Here is a 12,650-nt window from a genome sequence, read left to right as displayed (position 1 = left end):
TACGTCGCTTGAAGTGAAGTGATGTTGTGTCGGCCTTTCATCGTTGCGGACTGAGCTCGATCGGCCTTTCTTCACCTGCCAATAATCCTAAGACCGGAAGCTATGATCAACATGACGACCACGCCCACTGAAACTGCTATTACAGCCGCCGGGTACCTTATTCTATCAGTCCAACCCATTGATGTCTTCGAATCTGCTTCACTTTCAGAACTGATGGATGTCCGCTAACAGTTAAACCTACACACGAATGAACCAAACAATATTTATCTCTCCATCTTGAATGAATTCCCCCTTTTCCCCCAGCACCACTTCAAAGCGTTTTAAACCTTTTTCTTAAAATACAAATTACAATAGGGCCACAGAAACGACTTGCTACTGTCGAACTGATGCGTCACCACTCGACCACAATTAAACTCATGGCATAAAACGAAGTCTAAAGACTTCAAGCTTCGACGAGCCTCTTAAATAAGCCTGTCCCTGATCATGCTCGTAAAAACACTGGAAAGTTTCTAACTGGAATTGCTTGGTTGCTTAAAATTGCGTGAAATTCCAAAAGGTGCACCAAATGTGTTCATATTTCTATATGTAAATGTCAATTTACAGCCTTATTTTTCGCCCTCTACAATAATTGCTTACAACCTCGTTCAAGAAACTTAGCTTGAAAAGGTTGCTCGCAAATAGGGGCGAAATTTAAGAATATTCTTTAGTTAAACGGAACAAAAGTCATTTAGCCGATTATCTGCTCAAAAGCTTGGATAAGGATTGCAATAAGCCTGCGCAATGTTGTCACGTGACACGTTTATGTATTCAAAAGGTTAACAAGCAATTCATGAAATTCGTATAAATTTGAAGTTTCTATAAAATCGTTGACTTGTTTCGTACTTTATATGTGCTCTAAACTTATATTTTTGCTCAAAAATTGCTGAGAAAGGCAAGAATTCCTCGAGGTTGCTTGAACCGCAAGAAGTTACTCCAAACGCCATTCCCCACAGGTTATTAGTAATTGAAGTCGTCGTAACAAAAAAGTCGAAACCAGTCTGGTTTCGACTGGGATTGAGCTCTTCTTTGCCAATGCGACAAGGGAACTTTACCTTCAACAAATCCCTCAAAAATTCTTTGAGGTAGGCGTTGTGTGTTTTTACAGGAAATGAAACGTTTCGATAATTCTGTTTGATACCAAAGTCATTCCCTCAGGCCAGACTTAAGCTCCTGTTTAGTTAGAAAAATACGAACAAGAAGGCTTGTTGATACATGTTATATCGCATTTCAGTGTTTCATTGCTCGGCAAGATGGAAAGAATCATGAAAGGAAGAGATCCAAAATACAAAGGTTTATCCAACGAAAATATGGTCATCCTTATTTGCAGCAACCATCAGTCAAGATTTTCATGAGCTTTTCTTATATTTAGTGCGCACGTAGTGTACTACGTGGCGTGTGCATGCTTAACAATTGGCACACCTGGCGACCATTCATAATTTATAGCTGGAGCTAGGGGTAGAGGATTTTAAGGGCGGATCACATGGTTTTCAAGGGGAACAGAGGCGCAGCATTCGTCGCCAAAGTATAAAGGGGGAGGGGGGGGAATACAAAAATTGACTGCTAATTAACTGTCAATGAGAGGGAATCAGGTGAATTTTATCGTGACGCAGACAAAATCCTCCAAGTCCTCCCTTTCCAGGAAGCCCCCCTCCCCAGGGTGGCCCCTACCCAGGACGACGAATTATAACCGGTCCTTTAGTAGCGATACGGATACCGTGCTTCTTTTTTTTCTGAGATAGAGAAATTACAAATGTTATTTTAAAAAATGAATCATGTCCGTTTTTCACGGCTACACTTACCATCTGTGGTGCTTTTAGTTTTCTCAGCTTCAGTTGGTTTTTGCTTTATCTTCACGAATTAAAAAGTGAAAAAAAATGAGTTATGCTCGGTTGAAAACAATTTTCAGCAAATGATCCGCTATCATAAAGCAGTCACTTTTTTAAGTTGGCCCGTGTGTTTGATTTATGAACATCCAAGTGAGTCACAACACAAACACTCTAACTGAGTGCTGTAAACCCAAATCAAAGTAATTGTAACGGCCTAGGCCGCTCAGTGGAGCTAGCTTGTTCGAGAAAACACAGGACGTAGTCATGCAAAAATCGACCCTCGGTGATTTCCGAGACGAAGGAGACTCTCAAGAAAAGAAAGCTGTTTACAAAGGCTTCATGGACAATGAATTGCACCTAACGGATTAACCCTTTACCCCCTGACATCAGTATCCACATTCTCCACACTAATCACTATACATTTCCTAGGGTGCTGACAAAGAGAATTTGTTTGATAATCAAGAGCTGCTTTAGTTGGTGATCATTTTCTCTATTCTCATCACCTTCATGTTTGATTCAAGGGTGATATTATAAGGAGAAATTATATGCTAGTCACTCTTAGGGGTTAAAGGGTTAACAAATAAATTCCATGTTGCCGTGCGTCTGTTCAGTAACATATCACAGATGACGTCAAAATGTGGTAAGAAAAACAACTGTTATGAGCACATCACAGAAAGCCCCTAATAATCTAAAAATAATAAAGTTAATTATAACTAAAATTATTAAGAATTAGTAATCTAATTATGGTTTTACCTACCCATGTTTTGGACAATGATGTAAGTATGTTCGACTGCGTAACCAAAAGCATTTCTCACATTGCAAGCGTATTTTCCTTCGTCCCTCTTTGTGACATTAAACAAAGTCAACTTCGCTCCGTGGAAATCAAACATTTTGCCGTCACTTGGAGGCAAAATTACATGTTGGTCTGTGTCTTCTTTATTCACGATTTCGTAGTGAGGAGTTTCAATTGAATCATCTGCCGAACTGTTGGCCGAACCGTTGGAACGCAGAGGAAACCACCTTAGCCACTGGAAATGAGGCATGGAATCACTTGATGCTTTGCATGTTAAGCTGGCATTCTCCCCTCGATAAACTGTGACATTTTCCATGGGTAGAACAACTGGTTCAGCACGAGCTCGTTCTAAAAAGTTGAAAAGAGAGTACTGTCGATACTGTCAATCTAACACAAAAACATCTATTGTTTCGTTACTTGCAATGTTTATTTATTTGACTATTTTTAATGGAATTTACATTGATCACAAGAGTTTCAAGATTATTTTTCTCAGATAAAGAAAACCGTATTAAGAATTAGTAATCTAATTATGGTTTTACCTACCCATGTTTTGGACAATGATGTAAGTATGTTCGACTGCGTAACCAACAGCATTTCCCACAATGCAGGTGTATTTTCCTTCGTCCCTCTTTGTGACATTAAACAAAGTCAACTTCACTCCGTGGAAATCAAACATTTTGCCGTCACTTGGAGGCAAAATTACATGTTGGTCTGTGTCTTCTTTATTCATGATTTCGTAGTGAGGAGTTTCAATTGAATCATCTGCCGAACTGTTGGCCGAACCGTTGGAACGCAGAGGAAACCACCTTAGCCACTGGAAATGAGGCATGAAACCACCTGATGCTTTGCATGTTAAGCTGGCATTCTCTCCGCGATAAACTGTGACATTCTCCATGGGTAGAACAACTGGTTCAGCACGAGTTCGTTCTAAAAATTTGAAAGGAGAGTACTATCAATACTGTCAATCTAACCCAAAAACATCCATTGTTTCGTTACTTGCAATGTTTATTTTAATTTGACTATTTTTAATGGGATTTACATTGATCACAAGAGTTTGAAGATTAGCCGGAAAAATTTGAAGGATTTTTCGTCTTACCATAAACGTTTAGTTTGTATGTATGATTAATCCACCCGTATGAGTTGCTCACATTACACATGTATGACCCAGCGTCAGAGGGAACCAAGCCCTTCAGAATCAACATGGTTGCCCATCGACTCCAATACAGTTTGTAGCCACTTTTCCTTTCCTTAAACAAGTTTCCGTCTTTGTACCATTTCACGGTAGGACGAGGGTTTCCTTCGGCAGAACAGTCCAGCTTTACAGACTGTCCAACGGGTACTGTAAGAAGGTTGCGGCTCATCTTGCCTTGCTGTACCGTAAATCTTGGAGCAGCTGTAAAGCACAGAACAGCCACAGTATTTGAGCGTTGAACTTCTCGACAACTGCCCGGAAGCCACCCCTTACTAACACATCGCAGGTTACAGTCTACACATTATTTTATTTAAGTGTTCTACAGTACTGATCTTATGGTGATGGTTCAGAGTTTTATCACATGCGGGGCAAAATTACTGAATGCAGATTGGCTGGGACAGAGGGTATTTTTTTCTTAATCACGAGGGCACTATTGATAATCAAGAGGGCATGATTGCTTGATGCTGATTGAGCCATATTGCTGTTTGCGGCAAGGATTTATTGATTGCAATGTAACTGAATGAAGCCATGTAACGTTGATAACTGTATCTGTGAATAAAGTGTTGATTGAATCTCTTTAAGAGTTACGTTTGTGTGGTGGCATTGAAAGGGCTTTATCGCGCGGACATCCTGCGCAAATGCAATTTCCTCAAATATTTTTCCATTTAAATAATAAACAAGTAATTGCTGCACTCTGCGTACAGTAGTTGTAGAGCTTCTTAATTCTTCGACGTGTTTCGGCTAACAGTCGTCGACTTCTTTAAGAAGTTTTACAAGTTAACGCTAAATTAAAACCGTGGCCCCTACATATTTTTCTAACCTTGCTTTAAAAATGTTCAAAATTTTACATAACTTCGCCTGTTCCTTTTCGTAAGTCCAGCCAAGCCTATATGGTCATTGGCCCCAGTAAAAGCCGCTGACTATGGTTTATAAATAGAGGCGTTTGGTGTTAACTTGTAAAACTCCCTCAAGTCTACGACAGTTAGACGAAACGCGTCGGAGAATTAAAAAGTTTTACAACCACTATTCGCAGAGTGCTGCTCACTAGTTTAGATTTTTAAAAATGTTTTCAAGAATAATTCTGCACATAGACATTAAAGCAGTAATATAATTTACAGTAATTGCTCCGATTCCTGTGGTACCTCACTCCTTACAAAAAAAAAAAGAAAGAAGAAAAGGAAAGCAATTGTTAACCATGTTACGACATAACCAACATTTTGGTTGTTTTTCCGCAAATTTGTTAAATCGAGGTTTTCGATATGACGAACCCTCGATGTAACGAACCAATTTCCCCGGTCCTTTGGCATTTCGTTAAATCGAGGTTTCACTGTAACACGTCACTCTGACCCATAACCCGTTAGCCCTTTAACTCCCACAAGTGATTAACATGTAATTTCTCCTAGTATAATATCCATACATTATCCAGCAAACAGGCAATGAGAATAATCAAACTTATCACTTAGAAGTTGCTAACACCAAGTTCTCGTTCCTCCGGCATTTATAAGGAAATGCGTGTAGCAGCTAAAGGGGAGAATTAACAATCAGATCTTGGCCGTCTCAGCTCCCGAGTCAAAGCGTAGAAAAATTATGAAATTTACTGGATAACATATGCGATTGCCAAAATATAATTTTTTTCTTAATTGGATTTACAAAATCTTAACTTGAAAGATTGATTTGATGGGCTTTGTAGATGAGCTTCAACACTTCATCAATGTTTTTTCAAGAGATTGCAATTTCTTGATAATTTTTTTTCATCATCAGTTTTCTTCTCAGAGGGTCTTAATGGAGTTATCCGACAGCCTTACAACGGCCAAAAATTTAGCCGTTAGCCGTAGATTGGCCAAAATTAGCCGTAACGTTACGTTAGCCGTAAAAGCCATCACCCCATTGAGACTGACTTCCAGAGGCAGTTGCTTTTCTCTATTTCAAAGAACATTAACATCGGCTCCTGTATCAACTAAACTGCTTCTGTATTCATCTTTCACTAATTTCTTCCGATTAGAAATGAAAGCACACCTGTCTTACCTCCTACTGTAATTTTGTTGGGATTCAGTGTTGGACCTTAAAGAGAAAAACACAAGAAATTATCTAGATGGAAAATGCTTTTGTGATGCAGATTATCTGAGGCCACACACATCTGAATCTTTCTATTTAAGTCCTGACGGGTGAACTCCCAGCTGTCTCAGTTCAATATTTTAAGCAATGATAAAGGAAACATTGCAACTTCGTCGGAAATAACTTTTGTAATGGCAAATATGAAATTACCATCTTTTCCCTCCTTATTTGCCTACCTCAGCAACTCCAACTCCTACTTAAACTGACATCACCTCAGGATATCGCTATAAATTACGTGCGTACTTGTACTTTTAAAAAAACTCAAATGGTTGCAAATGTTTACTTACTTCTGACAAATAGGTGCATTGTAAAATGATTCTTGCCACAGTCATTTACTGCGACACAGGTGTAGAAGCCGGTGTCCTCTTTCTTAGCTCTTTTTATCTTTAGGTATCTGTAGAGTTTTAACCTCAGACGATTATGACTCGATGGACTGAGCGTCTGATTGTCTTTGAGCCAGTAATACCTTGGTTTTGAGGTCTGACCAGCGGTTCTGATCTGGCAAGTGAGTTTAACATCCTTTCCGCTGGTCACCTCGATGACTTTTATCTCGTTTCCTTCCTTTTCACGAATGTTAGGAGCTGAAAAAGAAGCCAAAATTTTTGTGAGTTCCACCCGAAACACCAAAGATGCCCCTCCTGATCCATCACTATGATCCACATTACTCGAACACTCGCAATTGCAATATTAATGCTTGAAAGAGGTATCAGTAATCCTGTAAAAATTACATATTAAATTCAGTGTTCTTACTAACGACTCCCTCATCAGGCGAGCAAACGCGGAAACAAATACTGGGAACCGATGTATAAAGCTTTTTCCCTTGTAGAATCCCCTAAAATTACCCTGACGCAGAAAATGCAGCAACCCTGACATAACCTTATTATTGACTTCACGAGCTGGAACCAGCTCACTATCCAACTGAAATGATTTGATATAATAATAATAATAATAATAATAATAATAATAATAATAATACTAATAATAATAACTATATTTAAGGGGGGTAACACATGACAGTAATTCAACTGATGAACTGGTGGCTATCGATCCTAAAAGTACCATAATTAGAGTTAAAATGTATGTAAAATTAATTCGAAGATTATAAAACAGGTCTATAAGAATGCAAGCTAAAAACTATATGAAATAAAATATGCCACATGGGTCGGGTCAAAATACAATATGCCGCTTGGGTCGCCTCGGTTTCGCGATTGAAACGAGGGCAGGCCAGATTTAATTTACTATCGCATTCGGACTAAAATGTTCTACTCCATCGTAGCTCGTTAGAAATGTCTGTGAAGGGCGTTTCTGAAAGAAGCAACTGTTGTCGCCTATTTTTTTAGGTTAGTAGGTAGCTGGTTCCACAGTCTTGTTACAGATACGCTAAAGGTCCTCCCTCCCTCGGTTTCGCGATTGAAACGAGGGTAGGCGAAATTTAATTTACTATAACGACCAGTTCGTAAATGTAGGTCTGCATTAAATTTAAGTATATCGTACATATATGCAGGACAGCTTCCTAATAAACGCTTTAAAACTAAAACGTTCTTATTTAACTTGACTTTGTCATAAAAAGGAAGCCACTCCAATTTCTTAAAGAGTTTCACGCTGTTCGACCGTGTATTAGCTTCCGAGATAACTCGGGCAGCGAGTTTTTGAAGCTTGAAGACTCTCATTATGTTATCACTTGAACATAGCATAATATGCGCTGTTCAGGAGGAATCTTCTTATCTTCCTAAGCAGTGCTATTCTTTGGGATAGTTTCTTACACAGTTCTTCAACCTGAATATTAAAGCTTAAGTGTCGGTCAATGGCAAGTTCTGGGAGTTTTTGATTATCCACCTGCTCTATATTTGAGTTCCCAAGATGAAGATTTAAAGAACTATCGACGATCTTATTTGTAAGGCGTTTCCCGGTCAATAAGAGACATTTCGTCCTGGCGGCGTTTGTGACCATTTTGTTGGCAGCCGACCACTGCGAAGGTCATCTAGGTCTTGTTGAAGGGCTGATGTGATGCCAAGAAGTCCATCTGTCACGTCAGATGAGAAACTGAGAGTAGTGTCATTCACATAGATGTCAACGGTAGAACGCTGAGCTGCTAAGGGTAGGTCGTTGATGAACAGGAGAAACATAATGGGGCCCAGTATACTCCCTTGTGGTACTCCAGCCGTCACAGTTCTTGGGAAGGAGCGACTTCCGTCAATGACTACGTATTGTTTGCGTTCACTCAGATAGTTGCGTAGTAAGTCTAGTTCGTGATCACATATCCCAGACATTCAGTTTCGTTAGAAGTAGATCGTGGTCTATGAGGTCAAATGCTTTCTTGTAGTCAACGTATACGAGCCCCGTTGCTCTGTTTTTGTCTAAGTCAAGGAACAGCTGGTCGATTAGTCGAATGAGGGCGGTCTCAGTGGAGAGGAATCTATGGAATCCGGACTGGAGGTGATGGAGTAACGCATTTTTCTCAAGCAAGTCGTACAAGTGATCACAAATATGCTTCTCAAATAGCTTTGAAAGTATTTGATTGATTTACGCATCATTGGAATATAAATCACTAAAAACCGTATCTCAACGCTAAGGTGAATGCATGCATACGGCACTTTATGACAAGCTCGCACGCTAATGGCATGACACGCTTACCGTGCAGATATACGCATAAAAAAAATTGATTTTGGAAAGGGTGTCAGTAGCCATTGTTCGTGTCTGCCTAACACGGTAGAACTATGTTTCTATAACACGCTAGATTTTTTTTTTTTTAATACGCTAAGTTCCTTTGTTTCCTTAACACGCTAGCTTATGTTGTACAACCCAGCTCACTTTTTACTTGTGTTTGTCAGCTTCTAGATTGTGAGAATGGCGTTTATAAAGTATATTACTAACAGAAGATAAGCTTGAACACATGAATTACTTTTTTAAATTTGAATTCTTACCTCGTAAAATATAAATCGTTATCGCTTCACGCAGTTAATAAGCCCAGTACCGAATGATTGTGAATCCATTAGCAACAGATTTCCGGCTCCATGTACAAATCGAAAGAAAATTTTACTTGAAGAGGCGTGTTATAAAATTGCCAAGGTCATTGTTGTGTTGTATTGTGCAAAGTTGCAAGCAAGATCCTAACACTTTCCTTTGCTTCTACTGTACGAAGCAAGACAATGGCTGCGAGGTTAATGAGGCAAGTAACTAACACGCATCTAACTCCCTTTTAACTATAAGGCACAAGGTTTGACGAAAACGGAGGGAGTCTTGAATGAAAACAAATGCAGAATGCAGTCAATTTCCGCTTAAATAGGAAGAGTTAAAGTCGCCCAGCGTGGTGCGTCTTCGGATTTTTACTTTAAATAAAATGCGACAAAGAAGGAACCTGGACCATTATCTACTCTTTACTCTGGCCGTTAACCGGCCAGAATCAGAAATTCGATTTGGTTTTTCCTCCGCAGAATAGGTCTTATGAGTTTTTGCATCGAGTGTATTCAAGCTTAAAATGCTGGGCCGCGCTTAAACGATAACCAAGCTTGTAACAGTTTACACATATCTTTCGAGCAAAATTCAAAATATTTATTTAAAGCACAAACCTAATACTGTGAATCGCTTCTAAAACAACAACCGTGGGAACAGTTAAAGTTTATTGGCTGATTGATTTAATTCGATAGATCAATTCAATTATCTTAAGTAAATATTGGCAATGGGATCGTTCAGTAGATTACTTTAGCGGACCAAAAAAACCATACTTATCCGACAAAAACTTGTAAAAGTCACTACCACATACGTTTAATTTCAATCCGTCGAAAAACTTGTGGTCCATGAAATGCCTTCTATGGTATATCGTTCCGCGGCAGAAAACTCCAGAGATTTGTTACCAGATGTCAGCGGGAGAAAACCTCTTAAACAAAGATCATAGCGTTCAAATGCAAATTTTTATCGAGCAACTGTGAGGCGAAACTTTAAACAGGAATGGAAAATAATGGAAGTTGGCTCGTGCAGGCAGAGAAAGATTTGAATCGCAGCGTTAAAATTTGATGAGCTTTGCAACCGGAAATTTGATAAACGCAGGATTCTATTTAATACTGGTTTTATAGAACGCCCGAGATATGCGTTTTTTTATTCTGTGGAGTTGGATGGTTACCATCATTCAGGATTTCTCCGTGACTCAAGCTAATTCACAAAGCGACTTACTACTTTTCTGTTGACTTTGCCGCGGTACTTACGTTATTCCCCGCATTTCATCTGGCGATTTTAGTATTTCCAATTTGTCATGGCATCAACTTATTTAATCTCTATGACTTTCAATGTTAAGTTAACAATGTAAAGCATCCAACAGCGATTTTGCTAAAAACTGCAACGCCTTCAATTCGTTCCCTCTGAACCGCAAATCCGGCTATAATAAAGGCTCTGAGTAGCGTCTTGTTTTTGATATCATGGGTATGATGAAATGATATGATGGCCTTGCTGCCAGGCAAGTAAGGAGAATTCTTTTTAAACAGCTACCTGAGAAGCCATCATAGACTTTGGATTTAAGATCATCATTTAACGTCCCACAATCCACAATCAGTCTAACTATCTTGATTTTGTTCACCTGCTAGTTGGTATATACACATGGTCATGTTCAATTCAATGACTAAACTATAGTTGTTTTAATATTTAGTGATAACGAGAGATTTTAAAATGTTTTTCCCGAATAAGGCTAGTCTCATACAAAGAAAAGCTTCCCACATGATAGACAACAATAGGCGGCGGAAGTCCTAAAAGAAGCAGAGAAAATGAAAACAAATGCAGAATGCAGTCAATTTCCGCTTAAATAGGAAGAGTTAAAGTCACCCAGCGTGGTGCCTCTTCGGATTTTTACTTTAAATAAAATGCGACAAAGAAGGAACCTGGACCATTATCTACTCTTTACTCTGGCCGTTAACCGGCCAGAATCAGAAATTCGATTTGGTTTTTCCTCCGCAGAATAGGTCTTATGAGTTTTTGCATCGAGTGTATTCAAGCTTAAAATGCTGGGCCGCGCATAAACGATAACCAAGCTTGTAACAGTTGACACTTATCTTTCGAGCAAAATTCAAAATATTTATTTAAAGCACAAACCTAATACTGTGAATAGCTTCTAAAACAACAACCGTGGGACAGTTAAAGTTTATTAGCTGATTGATTTAATTCGATAGATCAATACAATTATCTTAAGTAAATATTGGCAATGGGATCGTTCAGTAGATTACTTTAGCGGACCAAAAAAAGCATACTTATCCGACAAAAACTTGTCATGGCATCAACTTATTTAATCTGTATGACTCTCAATGTTAAGTTAACAATGTAAAGCACCCAACAGCGATTTTGCTAAAAACTGCAACGCCTTCAATTCGTTCCCTCTGAACCGCAAGTCCGGCTAAAATAAAGGCTCTGAGTAGCGTCTTGTTTTTGATATCATGGGTATGATAAAATGATATGATGGCCTTGCTGCCAGGCAAGTAAGGAGAATTCTTTTTAAACAGCTACCTGAGAAGCCATCATAGACTTTGGATTTAAGATCGTCATTTAACGTCCCACAATCCACAATCAGTCTAACTATCTTGATTTTGTTTCACCTGCTAGTTGGTATATACACATGGTCATGTTCAATTCAATGACTAAACTATAGTTACTTTAATATTTAGTGATAACGAGAGATTTTAAAATGTTTTTCCCGAATAAGGCTAGGGATACACTAAGAACAACAATACCCTTATCATTGACAGTGGATAAGAAGGAACGTGGATTCACACCAACCTGAACACGCATCCGCTTGCCAATTATCCAGAAAGCCAAGGAAAGCAACGAGAATCGCTTTGAACAAGAGCGCACTGAGTATCATGACGATGAAAATACTCCTACTTTGGTTGATTCCTCGAACAGCTTCAGTTGTTATCCTGTTTTGAGAGCATTTATGAAAATGAGATAATAATACAATGAACTTTAATATATGAAAAAGAGATAATTGACTGTCAAATAGTTTAGATAACCACAAGCAGCCCAAGCTCCAGCTGTGAGATGATCATCTTGCCCAATAACAGTCATAGCGGAATATTATAAAAGCTTGTATGAGAATATTTACGACCGCTCTAAGGAATAAAACAATACGTCAAATTCTCAATAAAAATACCTCACCTTACTTTCACAGCGTATCACTTGTTACCTGACCGTTTACTTTGATGAAAAGAAGCCATTTTGGCGAGTCGTTCATTTCGAGGTTTTCAACGTACATAAGAAAAGGCTTTTCTTGTGCACAATACCCTTCATGGCTATGACATAACTTCAGTTTGATAATGAGATGGGTTCGCCAGAGTCACGAGAAAAAAATGACAGGTTTTTTTTTCATACAAAGAAAAGCTTCCCACACGATAGACATCAATAGGCGGCGGAAGTCCTAAAAAAACCAAGACGCACATCTGCACGTGCTCAGGCTCTTGTAATGGTAAAATCTAGAGGAAGTCTAAATACGATTTTCACACCTATTGCATAAGTTTTACGTGCAAGTAAAAGGCACGTGAAAATCATTTGAAAAGTATGCAAAAATGTTATCATTGATATGGTTTTCAATAAGTCCTTGAAGCTTAAATGTAAAGCATCTTGTAAGCAAGCATGCACACCAGAGCTTTTACAGTGATTTGTGACTGGAAAGACCTTGAAATTTAAAACTCGTGCCTCAAAAGGCGCG

General features: G+C 38.8%; 1 protein-coding gene across 2 annotated transcripts in view; it reads right to left on the bottom strand.

Moving 5' to 3' along the window:
- The window catches only part of LOC131784609 (fibroblast growth factor receptor-like 1), an 89,408-nt gene extending 77,167 nt beyond the window's left edge, over positions 1-12,241 (bottom strand). The window contains exons 1-7 of one of the 2 annotated variants that reach the window (XM_066159442.1): positions 12,101-12,241; positions 11,723-11,862; positions 6,253-6,546; positions 5,867-5,911; positions 3,755-4,051; positions 3,202-3,585; positions 2,623-3,006 (exon numbers count right to left, since the gene is read on the bottom strand). In XM_066159442.1, coding sequence (XP_066015539.1) covers positions 2,623-3,006; positions 3,202-3,585; positions 3,755-4,051; positions 5,867-5,911; positions 6,253-6,546; positions 11,723-11,807 — 1,489 coding nt within the window. In that variant the 5' untranslated portion in view covers positions 11,808-11,862; positions 12,101-12,241. Of the gene's footprint in view, positions 1-2,622; positions 3,007-3,201; positions 3,586-3,754; positions 4,052-5,866; positions 5,912-6,252; positions 6,547-11,722; positions 11,863-12,100 lie in introns of those variants that run through there. The other variant, XM_066159446.1, reaches the window with a different exon arrangement.
- Positions 12,242-12,650: the final 409 nt, after the last annotated feature.

This window comes from Pocillopora verrucosa, chromosome 1 (genome assembly GCF_036669915.1).
Source record: "Pocillopora verrucosa isolate sample1 chromosome 1, ASM3666991v2, whole genome shotgun sequence".
Lineage (NCBI taxonomy): Eukaryota > Metazoa > Cnidaria > Anthozoa > Scleractinia > Pocilloporidae > Pocillopora > Pocillopora verrucosa.
Note: the sequence above shows the minus strand (reverse complement) of the source record. Positions and strands in the feature narration are given on the sequence as shown.